General features: G+C 42.6%; 1 protein-coding gene across 1 annotated transcript in view; it reads right to left on the bottom strand.

The window, feature by feature from the left end:
- Window positions 1–13248, bottom strand: part of LOC126413072 (translation initiation factor IF-2-like) — a 29204-nt gene extending 15956 nt beyond the window's left edge. The window contains exon 1 of the mRNA XM_050082968.1: window positions 13170–13248. Coding sequence (XP_049938925.1) covers window positions 13170–13248 — 79 coding nt within the window. The remainder of the gene's footprint in view (window positions 1–13169) is intronic.
- Between the last annotated feature and the right edge of the window lie 463 nt (window positions 13249–13711).

The following is a 13711-nucleotide window of genomic DNA, read 5'->3' as shown; positions in this document are numbered from 1 at the left end:
GTCGGTTTAGCCCAGCAAAAGGGTAACTGGTATGCCCGGGCAAAGTAAATCGGAAACGTTGATACAATACTCAAACCCTGTTGCGCAAATGTAGAGAAACTTTATTGTAAGAAGACTGTGCAGCCATTTTGTTGCCACCAACATATACCTGTCTCTCGCATAGGGATTATGAGAATAAGCTTATACCGCTGATAGTAGTATATGGTCACTTTTCCCTTATTAGATACACAAACTGAATACGAATGAAAATCAGTAATGCTGATACAATGTGTCCTTCGGCAACCAGTGTACACAAACCTTTGGAGAATACTCCATTCGTCCAAAACGTCCCGAGACACTTGTTACTCTTGGCGTGAAAGCCACGTTAGCGCAGTAACTGCGGTGGCAGCTTTAGTTAACATCAGCAAAAATATGCATTCGACCAGTGAGTTGCGAGCACGCAGTGACAACCATGGATATATGCCGAAGTATGTCAACCTCGTCGCGTCACAAATTACAGTGGAGCTAAATCTCTAAATCAAGTAGTCAAGACGTTCTCCAGAAAGTTCCGAAGAAGAGAAAATCGTGTGGAAAATTTGTCCCTCACACCACGACTCCCAAAGAAGAACATGTGGACTTCAACCACAACTTGATTGAAATTCAAAACAAAGAAAGTTATTTTCTGAAACGAATCGTCAGAAGTGATTACACTTTATTTAACAGAATTGACCTATAAAAAAAACGACAAAGTACAGAAATTCAGGTGAAGAGTCATGCTTTCGTGACATAACCGACACGTTACATAAAAATGGAATGACATTCCAGAGAAGGCCTTTTCTGACATTTTCACATCAGTGTATGAAAGTTTTTGCGTTGTACTCTAGTACGTAGAACACCAGAAGCGTTGAAAACCTATCTTAACTTATCTGTATTTTTTTTAATTAATCCAGTTTCGAATTTGCACTGCACAACACACAACACGACAGAAGGGCACTTTTTGGTACCACATAATTATCTTCGATAGCGACACGGAGTTTTGAAATATGGCTCAAAGGTGATTACATCCTTCGTTTGTATGGTGCAAAAGCTTGGCGCCCTGCGACTTCATCCTGGGGTCGGAGACTCTTTAAACGGCAAGGTGTCGACACTTGCAAATATAAGACCAGAGCTCAGAAGTTCATGTTAGGTGTAAGGGAGGTTAATGATGTCACCTTGACACCAAATATAAGCACACGTCTCCCCAATGCCATCGTGTAAGTGTCATGCGATGGGAAGGCCACCACGCTCGTGATGATGATGTTATGATGATGATGATTGGTTTGTGTTGCGTTCAACTGCGCTGTCATAAGCGCCCGTACAAATTCCCAATTTGTACACAGAAAAATGTAGCTACTTTCACGAATGATGATGTAATGATGAGGCCAACACAAACACCCAGTTCCCAGGCAGAGGAAATCCCCAACCCGGCCGGGAATCTAACCCAGCCCCCTGCGATCCAGAGGTAGCAACGCTAGCAACTAGACCACGAACTGCGGACCACCACGCTCGTCTTACCCAAAATTCGCCAATTGCTTTTACGCCTCTGCGGTGGAGATCGGAACGGCAAACCCAGCGTTGAAATCAAGTGGTTTTCTCACGGGTGGCCCAAAAAAAACATTTCAGACACACCGACGATCAGCGTAATTTTCTCAGGTGTTGACATAATGGGCATCAGTGAAGCTACCACGTCGATTGAGAAGTTGATAACCACATATTTTGCTGTCGAAAACGACAGTTCGCTGTGTGATGACCAACAGTATATGGTTCCTGGCAACCTTTGACACTGCTGTACCCCTCGGACAATACAGGCTGGCTCTAAGAACATCGTGGGCCTGAAACCCCACTGAGCCGCGCGGGGTAGCCGACCCGGTCCGAGGCACCTTGTATTGGTTCGCGCGGCTCCCCACGATGGAGGTACGAATCCTCGTTCGGGCATGGGTGTGTGTGTTGTCCTTAGCGTAAGTTAGTTTAAGTTAGATTAAGTAGTGTGTAAGCTTAGGGACCGATGACGTAACCAGTTTGGTCTCACAAGACCTTACCACAAATTTCCAAAGAAAAACTCCTCTGAAAGATGTAGCGGATGCCTTTGAAATGTAGCACGACCGCACTTTTTGCTTTGGTATGTAGTTTGGAGCCACTAGCGACCGTTGAAAACCATTCGACCTAATTTCAAAGTTATCCGAGGCACTTTTGGGATGTTTACGATTTTAAGCCCTCCTGAGGCGTGATCACGGCAGGAGTAGGGGTAAGTGAGATTGACTCATGCGTGAATAAAACAGAAAAGGGTCCCTTTCAGACCCTTCCTGCTGGACGCCACCCTTCGTACCATCTACACACTTTTTTAAGCACTTAAAAAATGTAGCTCTACTAAGCGCTGGAGAGACAGGCTGAGCTGAGTGGCGCTATGTCGCTGAAATAGCGTCTTCTGATCACACCACCGCCTAGTAATCAGTGACTGGCTGTCTGTGTATAGGTACGTTTTTAAAGTTATCTAAAAAGAAGCACGGGTGGCACCGAAGGTGGAGAGGAGGGGGGTCTTCGAGCGACTCTTTGCACTTTAATTCATGCACGTGTCAATGTTGCACCACTGCGCTATCACGCCACAGGCGTGCGTGGAACAGGAAGGCTGAAAAAGCGTAAAATCCTTTGCTGATTCTGATGGTTCAAATGGCTCTGAGCCCTATGGGACTTAACTTCTGAGGTCGTCAGTCCCCTAGAACTTAAAACTACTTAAACCTAACTAACCTAAGGACATCACACACATCCATGCCCGAGGCAGGATTCGACTCTGCGACCGTAGCGGTCGCGTGGTTTCAGACTGTAGCGCCTAGAACCGCTCGGCCACTCCGGCCGGCATTGCTGATTCTGATCACGTCCAAATTACGTAGGATGGTTTTGAACGGTCTCTAGTGGTTTCAATCTGTGGATCAGAGCAAACATTGCTGTAGCGTTACATTCCAAAGGGATGAGATCACTTTCATTGGAGTTGCAGGCCCACAAATCCAAAGATAAAGGTTGAATCGTGCGGGAGGGGGAGAGGATGTGAACAGTGTCAGAGGCTGTCAGCTACGTCATCCTGTTGCTCACTGCATTGAGAACCGTCGTTTTCGACTGCAAAATATCTGGCAATCAACGCCCCAACTGAAGGAATGCTTTCATTGGTGTCCTTTATGCAATCCCTAAGAACTTCTCGGGTGGATACTGAGCGTCGGTGTGCCTGAATTTTTTTCCTTGGCCACCCATACGAAAACCATGTGATGTCATGGATAGGTGTCGCGGTTGTCACCTCCACCGTAGAAGCATAAAACGAAGAGACTAAGTTTGGGGAAGAGGGAGTGCGACAACTTTCAGATCGTATAGCACGTCCACAGTGTTGTTCAACAGAATTATGGTGATATTTGGCGCGAATGTGACATCATTTAGCCACCCTACAACTCATGTGAACTTATGAGCACTGGCCCGTTTTTCGCTTATTTCGATACCTTGCTGTTTGAAGTGTCGCCGAGCCCGAGTGTGAGGGGAAGCTGGTAAGCACATTTTAACCAAATCGCTGCATCGAAGTGGGATACCGTTACGTCGTTTGGAAAAAGTGACCCCTTAATTGTGCTGCACATAGTGTTTGGACTGACAGATATGTGTAGATTTTACAGGTATGTGTAGATTTTAGATGTAGATGGTGTAGAATACTCCAACATTTCGACCACTACAACAAATGTCCTTCACCAGGATTACGACCTTCAATACTAGTATTGCTCCATGTACTTTGCAGGAACTCGAACCCTGAACTTTGCCTATTCAGGCAGTTCTCTATTCGACTGAGGAATCCTACTCACGAATTGTTGTCACAGCTTTACCTCTTCTGTACTTTTCAATCTTCAGAGAAACAATCTTAGCCGGATTCCAAGAGATATGAAACTACTAGGTTGGAGACTAAACGTGGGGTGGGCAAAAGCAATTTAAAAACGAATGCAGGAGTAATGGAGATGCATAAAACGGTCAACCGTAACGATACTAAACATTTGTAGAAGGCCTTTATCAACATTTACATCTATACTCTGCGAGCCACTGTGAAGTGGATGGCAGGGGGTACGTCGCTTTATACTAATTATTAGGGCATTTTTGCCATTTCATTCAGGTATGGAATAGGACCAGAATAATTATTTAAACGCCCCCGTGCGTGCTGCAGTTAACCTAGTCTTGTCCTCACCATCCGTATGGGAGCAATACGTAAGGGATTGTAGTATATTCTAGGAGTCCGCATTAAAAGTGGGTTCATGATTCTATTTTAATAGTTTCCGTCTTCCTAAAAGAGACTGCCAGTTCAATTCTCTCAACATCTCTGATGACATTCTTCAGCAGGTCGAACATACCTATTATCGTTCGTGCTGTCTTTCTCTGTATCCGTTCAGTACCCTCTGTTAGTACTATCTGGTACGGTCCACACACACACACACACTCAGGAAAGTTACATGAGAGGTTCGCAGGTTCTTCGTAGACTGAATGCGTTTCCCTACTAATGTGCCAATAAGCCTAGATCTGCTGCCTACTTTACCCACTAACGAGCCATGTGGTCTTTCCATTTCATGTCCCTACTAAGTTCTACACGCAGGTATTTGTATGAGTATTACTGATTACAACTGGTGTTGTTGTTGTTGTTGTGGTCTTCAGTCCTGAGACTGGTTTGATGCAGGTCTCCATGCTACTCTATCCTGTGCAAGCTTCTTCATCTCCCAGTACCTACTGCAACCTACATCCTTCTGAATCTGCTTAGTGTATTCATCTCTTGGTCTCCCTCTACGATTTTTACCCTCCACGCTGCCCTCCAATGCTAAATTTATGATCCCTTGATGTCTCAAAACATGTCCTACCAACCGATCCTTCTTCTAGTCACGTTGTGTCACAAACTTCTCTTCTCCCCAATCCTAATCAATACCTCCTCATTAGTTACGTGATCTACCCACCCTATCTTCAGCATTCCTTTGTAGCACCACATTTCGAAAGCTTCTATTCTCTTCTTGTCCGAACTAGTTATCGTTCATGTTTCACTTCCATACATGGCTACACTCCATACAAATACTTTCAGAAACGACTTCCTGACACTTAAATCTATACTCGACGTTAACAAATTTCTCTTCTTCAGAAACGATTTCCTTGCCATTGCCACTCTACATTTTATATCCTCTCTACTTCGACCATCATCAGTTATTTTACTCCCAAAATAGCAAAACTCCATTACTACTTTAAGTGTCTCATTTCCTAATTTAGTTCCTTCAGCATCACCCGATTTAATTTGCTTACATTCCATTATCCTCGTTTAGCTTTGGTTGATGTTCATCTTATATCCTCCTTTCAAGACACTGTCCAATCCGTCCAACTGTTCTTCCAAGTCCTTTGCTGTCTCTGACAGAATTACAATGTCATCGGCGAACCTGAAAGTTTTTACTTCTTCTCCATGAATTTTAATACCTACTCCAAATTTTTCTTTTGTTTCCTTTACTGCTTGCTCAATATACAGATTGAATAACATCGGGGAGAGGCTACAACCCTGTCTCACTCCTTTCCCAACCACTGCTTACCTTTCATGCCCCTCGACTCTTATAACTGCCACCTGGTTTCTGTACAAACTGTAAATTGTCTTTCGCTCCCTGTATTTTACCCCTGCCACCTTCAGAATTTGAAAGAGAGTATTCCAATTGACATTGTCAAAAGCTTTCTCTAAGTCTACAAATGCTAGAAACGTAGGTTTGCCTTTTCTTAATCTTTCTTCTAAGATAAGTCGTAAGGTTAGTATTGCCTCACGTGTTCCAACATTTCTACGGAATCCAAACTGATCTTCCCCGAGGTCCGCTTCTACCAGTTTTTCCATTCGTCTGTAAAGAATTCGCGTTAGTATTTTGCAGCCATGACTTATTAAACTGATAGTTCGGTAATTTTCACATCTGTCAACACCTGCTTTCTTTGGGATTGGAATTATTATATTCTTCTTGAAGTCTGAGGGTATTGCGCCTGTCTCATACATCTTGCTCACCACATGGTAGAGTTGTGTCATGACTGGCTCTCCCAAGGCCATCAGTAGTTCTAATGGAATGTTGTCTACTCCCGGGGCCTTGTTTCCACTCAGGTCTTCCAGTGCTCTGTCAAACTCTTCACGCAGTATCTTATCTCCCATTTCGTCTTCATCTACATCATCTTCCATTTCCATAATATTGTCCTCAAGTACATCGCCCTTGTATAAACCCTCTATATTTTCCTTCCACCTTTCTGCCTTCCCTTCTTTGCTTAGAACTGGGTTGCCATCTGAGCTCTTGATATTCATACAAGTGGTTCTCTTCTCTCCAAAGGTCTCTTTAATTTTCCTGTAGGCAGTATCTATCTTACCCCTAGTGAGACAAGCCTCTACATCCTTACATTTGTCCTCTAGCCATCCCTGCTTAGCCATTTTGCACTTCCTGTCAATCTCCTTTTTGAGACGTTTGTTTTCCTTTTTGCCTGCTTCATTTACTGCATTTTATATATTCTCCTTTCATCAATTAAATTCAATATTTCTTCTGTTACCCAAGGATTTCTATTAGCCCTCGTCTTTTTACCTACTTGATCGTCTGCTGCCTTCACTACTTCATCCCTCAGAGTTACCCATTCTTCTTCTACTGTATTTCTTTCCCCCATTCCTGTCAATTGTTCCCTTATGCTCTCCCTGAAACTCTCTACAACCTCTGGTTCTTTCAGTTTATCCTGGTCCCATCTCCTTAAATTCCCATCTTTTTGCAATATCTTCAGTTTCAATCTGCAGTTCATAACCAATAGATTGTGGTCAGAGTCCACATCTGCCCCTGGAAATGTCTTACAATTTAAAACCTGGTTCCTAAATCTCTGTCTTACCATTATATAATCTATCAGATACCTTTTAGTATCGCCAGGATTCTTCCAGGTATACAGCCTTCTTTTATGATTCTTGAACCAAGAGTTAGCTATGATTAAGTCATGCTCTGTGCAAAATTCTACAAGGCGGCTTCCTCTTTCATTTCTTCCCCCCAATCCATATTCACCTACTATGTTTCCTTCTCTCCCTTTTCCTACCGACGAATTCCAGTCACCCATGACTATTAAATTTTCGTCCCCCTTCACTACCTGAATACTTTCTTTTATCTCGTCATACATTTCTTCTATTTCTTCATCATCTACAGAGCTAGTTGGCATATAAACTTGTGCTACTGTAGTAGGCATGGGCTTTGTGTCTATCTTGGCCGCAATAATGCGTTCACTATGCTGTTTGTAGTAGCTAACCCGCACTCCTATTTTTTTATTCATTATTAAACCTACTCCTGCATTACCCCTATGTGATTTTGTATTTATAACCCTGTATTCACCTGACCAAAAGTCGTGTTCCTCCTGCCACCGAACTTCACTAATTCCCACTATATCTAACTTTAACCTATCCATTTCCCTTTTTAAATTTTCTAACCTACCTGCCCGATTAAGGGATCTGACATTCCACGATCCGATCCGTAGAACGCCAGTTTTCTTTCTCCTGATAACGACGTCCTCTTGAGTAGTCCCCGCCCGGAGATCCGAATGGGGGACTATTTTACCTCCGGAATATTTTACCCAAGAGGACGCCATCATCATTTAATCATACAGTAAAGCTGCATGTCCTCGGGAAAAATTACGGCTGTAGTTTCCCCTTGCTTTCAGCCGTTCGCAGTACCAGCACAGCAAGGCCGTTTTGGTTAATGTTACAAGGCCAGATCAGTCAATCATCCAGACTGTTGCCCCTGCAACTACTGAAAAGGCTGCTGCCCCTCTTCAGGAACCACATGTTTGTCTGGCCTCTCAACAGATACCCCTCCGTTGTGGTTGCACCTACGGTACGGCCATTTGTATCGCTGAGGCACGCAAGCCTCCCCACCAACGGCAAGGTCCATGGTTCATGGAGGGGCCTCACTGATATTATAGTCAGAGGAGACCATCTTTTTTGGTTATATGAAGTGCGCTGTTTTCCTTTCCTGTTCTTTTGAAGGAAGTTTCCAATTCAGCTTCGTCGATATTGTACTTCACTATAAGATAACTGCGTCATACGCTCAAAGTCTGAGGTAACACAGCAGTATCCGCAAGGCCATTAACATACAATATGAGCAGCAAGGGACCCAACACGATTCTCTGGGGTACACCTGAAGTTACTTCTACATCTGTCAATGACTCTCCACCCAAAACGGCATGTTCCATCCTCCCTACCAAGAAAGCCTCAGTCTTGTCACAAATTTCGCCTGACACTCCGTATGATCGTACTTTTGATAATAAGAGTTGGTGTGGTATAGAGTCAAATGCGAAATGCGTACTGGTTGGCATAGAGAATATCGTTCTTCACGAAATACGTAATTAGATTTGAGCTCAGAATATGTTGTAAGTTTCTGAAACAGATGGGTGTCAGGGATAATCGACGAAAGTGTTATGGATGTCTTCTTCTGTTTTTCATGTAGGCAGGCGTGGCTTTTGCATTCTTCCAACTGCTGAGCATGGTCTTTGTTCGAGGTATCTACGATAGATTACAATAGCCAACGATATTTTAGATTTTCTCTGTAATTGACTTGAAAACAGGTGATCTTATGTTTTAGAATATGATGATAAAGAAGATGCATAATTAACTCTCGTTTTGAAATTATCATAACTGTACGTTATTACCTAAATAAGTTTATGAATGTATTTAGCTCGGTGCTGTCCCTCGAAGGAAGGTTACTGAACACGTAGCCGCTTTGCCTAGCGTTGTAGTTTTCTGCTGATTATTGTTCAGCAGTAATCGACTAACAACGATACTCTCCACTTCTCACTGTAGCACATTTCCACGTCCGAGATTAGCTGGTGGAGGCGTCCTCCGTGCTCCGTGCACCCCAGTTCTCACGAAAGACATCTAGTAAATATAACGTTAAAGATATGTTGCATCCTAGTCTACTGCAGCAGTGCAGAAGATTCACCACAAGATCATTATTGTTTTCCGCCCCCTTATTTCCTAAAAAGTTTGTTGAGACTTGAACAAAGTCATCCCAAGCTAACCTTTCATCACCTGTCAGGATGATGTTGATACACTCGTCTTTGTGCAGTTTGTGTGTATGTGGACCCACGAAAATCCCCTCGTATATTTTGGACTCACTAAGACATGGAAATTTCTTGACAGTATAACCCGTTTTGTTCGTGGCCTTGACGAAGTTTTTCATTAGGCTCAGTTTTATATGAAAAGCGGGGAGAATATTGTTCCTGGATTTGACAAATGATTCGTGCAGAATATTGAGAGATACTGGTTCAAATGACTGACGCTTGAGTCAGTATTTCTTTTTTATAATGAAATAGTGTGGGGCAGCTACCCAGGAGGCACAGGAAGCCTTTGACTTTCAGCTCCCCAAAAATTTGACATTTAAAAATGTCATAGTTCATTCATAAAAGCAACTATTTCTTGTATTACATGTTTGTTTAATGTAAGGTACACATCCAATCGGAATCGCTGGTAACACGGTGCCATTATTCAGTAGCACACGCTGGAGACTTAGTTTGGAGGAGTCGATGAACAACCTCCAATGATCACTTTAGTGGTCAATGCTCATAGCTGTCATTAGCCCTGTATATCAGTTCAAAATACCAAGCTCGTTTTACTTCCGAAAAATGTAAAGGTTGGCATATGGCGGTTACGGAACACAGTGACATTACCTTCTTGTCAAGGCAATTCCATTGTGACATGAAAAGTTCATCTCTAACTTTAGGCAAATCCAGATGTCACACTACGTTAGTAAGTTCACACAATGCTATTTTGTGAATCTCTGTACGCTCATCATTACACACAAAATCAGGATCTTTCGAAGAATTGTGTTTTAAAGGTGATGGTGCAGCACTAGTTTCAGAACTGCCTTCATCACTATCACAGTCAGGAGGGACAGGCAGCCCGTCACCATGAGGCGCTGGACTCATGGCTGACGTTATGTTGGGATATCTCAACGATGACTTTTTCTTCTTGGAATTACTATGTGTTAATAGAGGTATCATACAAAGTTAACAATCATTCACGTGGTTTGATGTTCTCGCCACACCATGGGTATAGCAAAGCCTATGGAAGCTCTTTCACAAATCAGCCACGAATGAAGGCTCAAGACACAAGACGTTCAACATACTGGTCGTAGTCCCTGATTTCACAGACAAAGCACAATCTGTACGCCTTCCTAATATAAATCGTTAGTGGATTACTTAGCGATTTCAATATAGCCTGTCCCCGAATGTAGCAAAAATTGTCTGCACTGTTTACGCATTAGCGAGGCATATTAGATCACAGGAATTTCAATGACCACATGCTCTAATTACACTTCAGTAACACTTTCTTCCAGCACACAAACAGAATACGGTTTGTAACAGACTGAAACTACGCTTGAATGAAACAAGCTCCCCTCCTTCCTACTTCTTCCCCTTGCCCTTGTTGCTATGAGCCCGTGCCAAAAATAGCGACAAATTACACACAGTTATTCTTGCCTGAAAATTCGTCGCTCTGTCTACCATCGGCGGGATTTAGAAGTCTATACGGGAAGGGATTGACAGTGGATAATAATAAAATATAATTGTAATTATGTGCATCCACTTTTAATTTAGGAACGAGAGCTAATTCTATATATCGATATAGTTGCCAAACATTTGCTTTATCCCAGTTACATTTTCACTATTTGATAGTGTTATAGTTAAAAGAGATAGCCGTAAATTGCCTGTGCAACCAGCGAGCTCTGAGGCTTTATTCAGTTTTAATGATTTTAGCTGTTTCTCAGAGCCACCGACAATATATATCTGTCTTTTCTTTTCTTGAGTCGTCAGTCATCTGACTGGTTTGATGTGGCCCGTCACGAATTCCTCTCCTGTGCCAACCTCTTCATCGCAGAGTAGCGCTTGCAACCTACGTCCTCAATTATTTGCTGGATGTATTTAAATCTCTGTCTTTCTCTACAGTTTTTACTCCCTATGGCTCCCTCTACCACCATGGGAGTTATTCTCTAAGATCTTAATAGATGTCCTACCATCTTGTCTCTTCTTCTTCTCAGTGTTTTCCACGTATCTCTTTCCTCGCCGATTGTCCGGAGAACCTCCTCATTCCTTACATTCCTTACCCTATCATTGCATCTAATTTTCAACATTCTTCTATAACACCACACCCAAATGCTTTGATTCTCCTCTTTTCTGGTTTTACCACAGTCCATGATTCACTATCATACAATGCTGTGCTACAAACATGTATTCTCAGTTATTTCTTCCTCAAAGTAAGGCCTATGTTTGATACTAGTAGACTTCTATTGACCAGGAACGCCCTTTCTGCTAGGGCAAGTCTGTTTTTTTTTCTTTTTTTTTTTTTTTTTTTTCATCCATGCTCCATCCGCCATGGGTTATTTTGCTGCATAGGTAGCACAATTCCTTAACTTCACCTGTTAAGTTTCTCGTTGTTCTCATTTTCGCTACCTCTCGCTACTTTCGTTTTTCTTCGGTTTACTCTCAATACATATTCTGTACTCATTACACTATTCATTCCTTTCAGTAGATAATCTTTCACTGAGGATAGCAATGTCATCAGGGAATCTGATCACTGATATCCTTTCACCTTGAATTTTAATTCCACTCCTGAAACTTTATTTTATTTCCGTCATTGCTTCTTCGATATATAGATTGAACAGTAGCTTCAAAAGACTACACTTCTGCGTTACACTTGTTTTTAATCTGAGGGCTTCGTTCTTCGACTCCCATTACATTTTTCCCACTTGGTTCTTGTATATAGTGCATTTTGCACTCTTTCCCTATAGCTCACTCGTATATTTCACAGAATTCCGAACACCTTGCATCATTTTACACCGTCGAACGCATTTTCCAGGACGAAAAATCCTATGAACGTGTCTTCATTTTTCATTAGTCTTGCTTCAATTAGCAATTTGCCTCTCCGGTGCCTTTTTTCTCCGAAAGACAAACTGATCCTCATCGTGCACATCCTCAGTTTTCTTTTCAATTCTTGTGTGTACTATTCTTGTCAACCACTTGGATGCATGAGCTGTTAAGCTTACTGCATGATAATTCTCGTTCTTGTCGGCTCTTGAATCTTCGGAATTGTGTAAATGAAGTTTTTCCAAAATTCAGATGGTATAACGCCAGACTCAAACATTCTACACACCATCGTGAATAGTCACTTTGTGGGCACTTCCCCGAATAAATTTAGAAATTCTGATGGTTTGTTATCTATCCCTTCCGGCTTTTTCGAATTTGAGTCTTCCAAAGCTCATTTAATTAGTGATTCTAACACTGGATACCCTACCTCTTCTATTACGACTCCTGTTTCTTCTCCCGTCATGTCATTAGACAAGTCTTCTCCTTCACAGAGGCCTTCAACGTACTCTTTCCACCTCACTTCTCTCTCCTTTGCCTTTAACAGTTGAATTCACGTTGCAGTCTTAATGTTACTGCCGTTGCTTTTAATTTCACCGAAGGTTGTTTCAATTTTTCTTTGTGCTGAGTTAGTCACTTCTTTTTCGATTCCTTCACATTTTCATACACCCATTTTGTCTTAGCTTCCCTGTAGTTCGTATTTATTTCACACCTAAGAATCTGGTATGTCTACATTCCTGACTTTTCCTGTACATTTTCATACTTCCTTCTTTCATTAATTGACTGAAGTATTACTTGTGTTACCCATAGTTCCTTCGCGGTTACCTTCCTTGTCTCCATGTTTTTCTTTCCAGCTTCCGTGATTACACTTTTTAGAGACGTTCATTCCTCCTCAATTTAACTGTCTTCGGAGCTTTTCTTTATCGCAGTATCTATAGCATTCTCTTTCCTTAATACTTTTGTACCTCACTTCTTTGGCAATTAAGTTTTCCTGACTACTATCTTAAACATCAGCCTACTCTTCATCACTACTAAATTCTTATGTGAGTCTATATCTACTCGTGGATTCGTCTTACAATCTATTATATGATTTCTGTGTCTCCACCAGACCATGGTGTAATCTAACTGAAATCTTCCCGTGTCTTCTGGCCTTTTCCAAGTGCAACTCCTCCCCCTATTGTGATTCTTGAAAAGAGTTATCGCTATCACTAGCTGAAATGTATTGCAGAAGTCGATTAGTCTATCTCATCTCTCATTCGTAGTACAAGTGTCTTTTTCACTTAAAAGAGGTTGATGCATTGCCTTGCACACTACACCAGACGCAGAGTCACTATTCACTGTCATGGTACCGACGCAGGAATAGCTCTCAGCTTCGATTAGTGTCTGAAACTAACTACGAGAGAGTGCACGTTAACACGCAACCTAGGTCTCATGTAAAATCCCGCCTTTACCGAGATTTTACCGCTTTTCTAAGCAAGGGCGTCGAACCGCGAAAATACGCAACAAAAGAATCACGCTTCCGTAGCTCCGAACTTGAAATCAGCGGTGGCTGCGGACAGATCTAAGCGTCTGCGTTAATTTTAAGCTTTAGTCGCGCGCCGCTCCGGCGCGGCTGAAAAGAAGTGGGGCCGAAGGAGGGAAGGTACGAGTGGAGAACAGAGCGGGTGCGCGGATGTCAGCCGCAGCGGCGCCGGCACTCGTCTTGCAAACGCCCTGTGACGTCAATTAGAGGGGCGGCGACAAGGAGGCGTCGCGGCGCTGCTGACAATGAAAAGCGTCGTTAGAGGCGGCGGCGCCGACGCCGACG

The sequence above is a fragment of the Schistocerca serialis genome, chromosome 7 (genome assembly GCF_023864345.2).
Source record: "Schistocerca serialis cubense isolate TAMUIC-IGC-003099 chromosome 7, iqSchSeri2.2, whole genome shotgun sequence".
Taxonomy (NCBI): Eukaryota; Metazoa; Arthropoda; class Insecta; order Orthoptera; family Acrididae; genus Schistocerca; species Schistocerca serialis.
The sequence above is the reverse complement of the archived record's forward strand: the minus strand, read 5'-3'. Positions and strand labels throughout refer to the sequence as shown.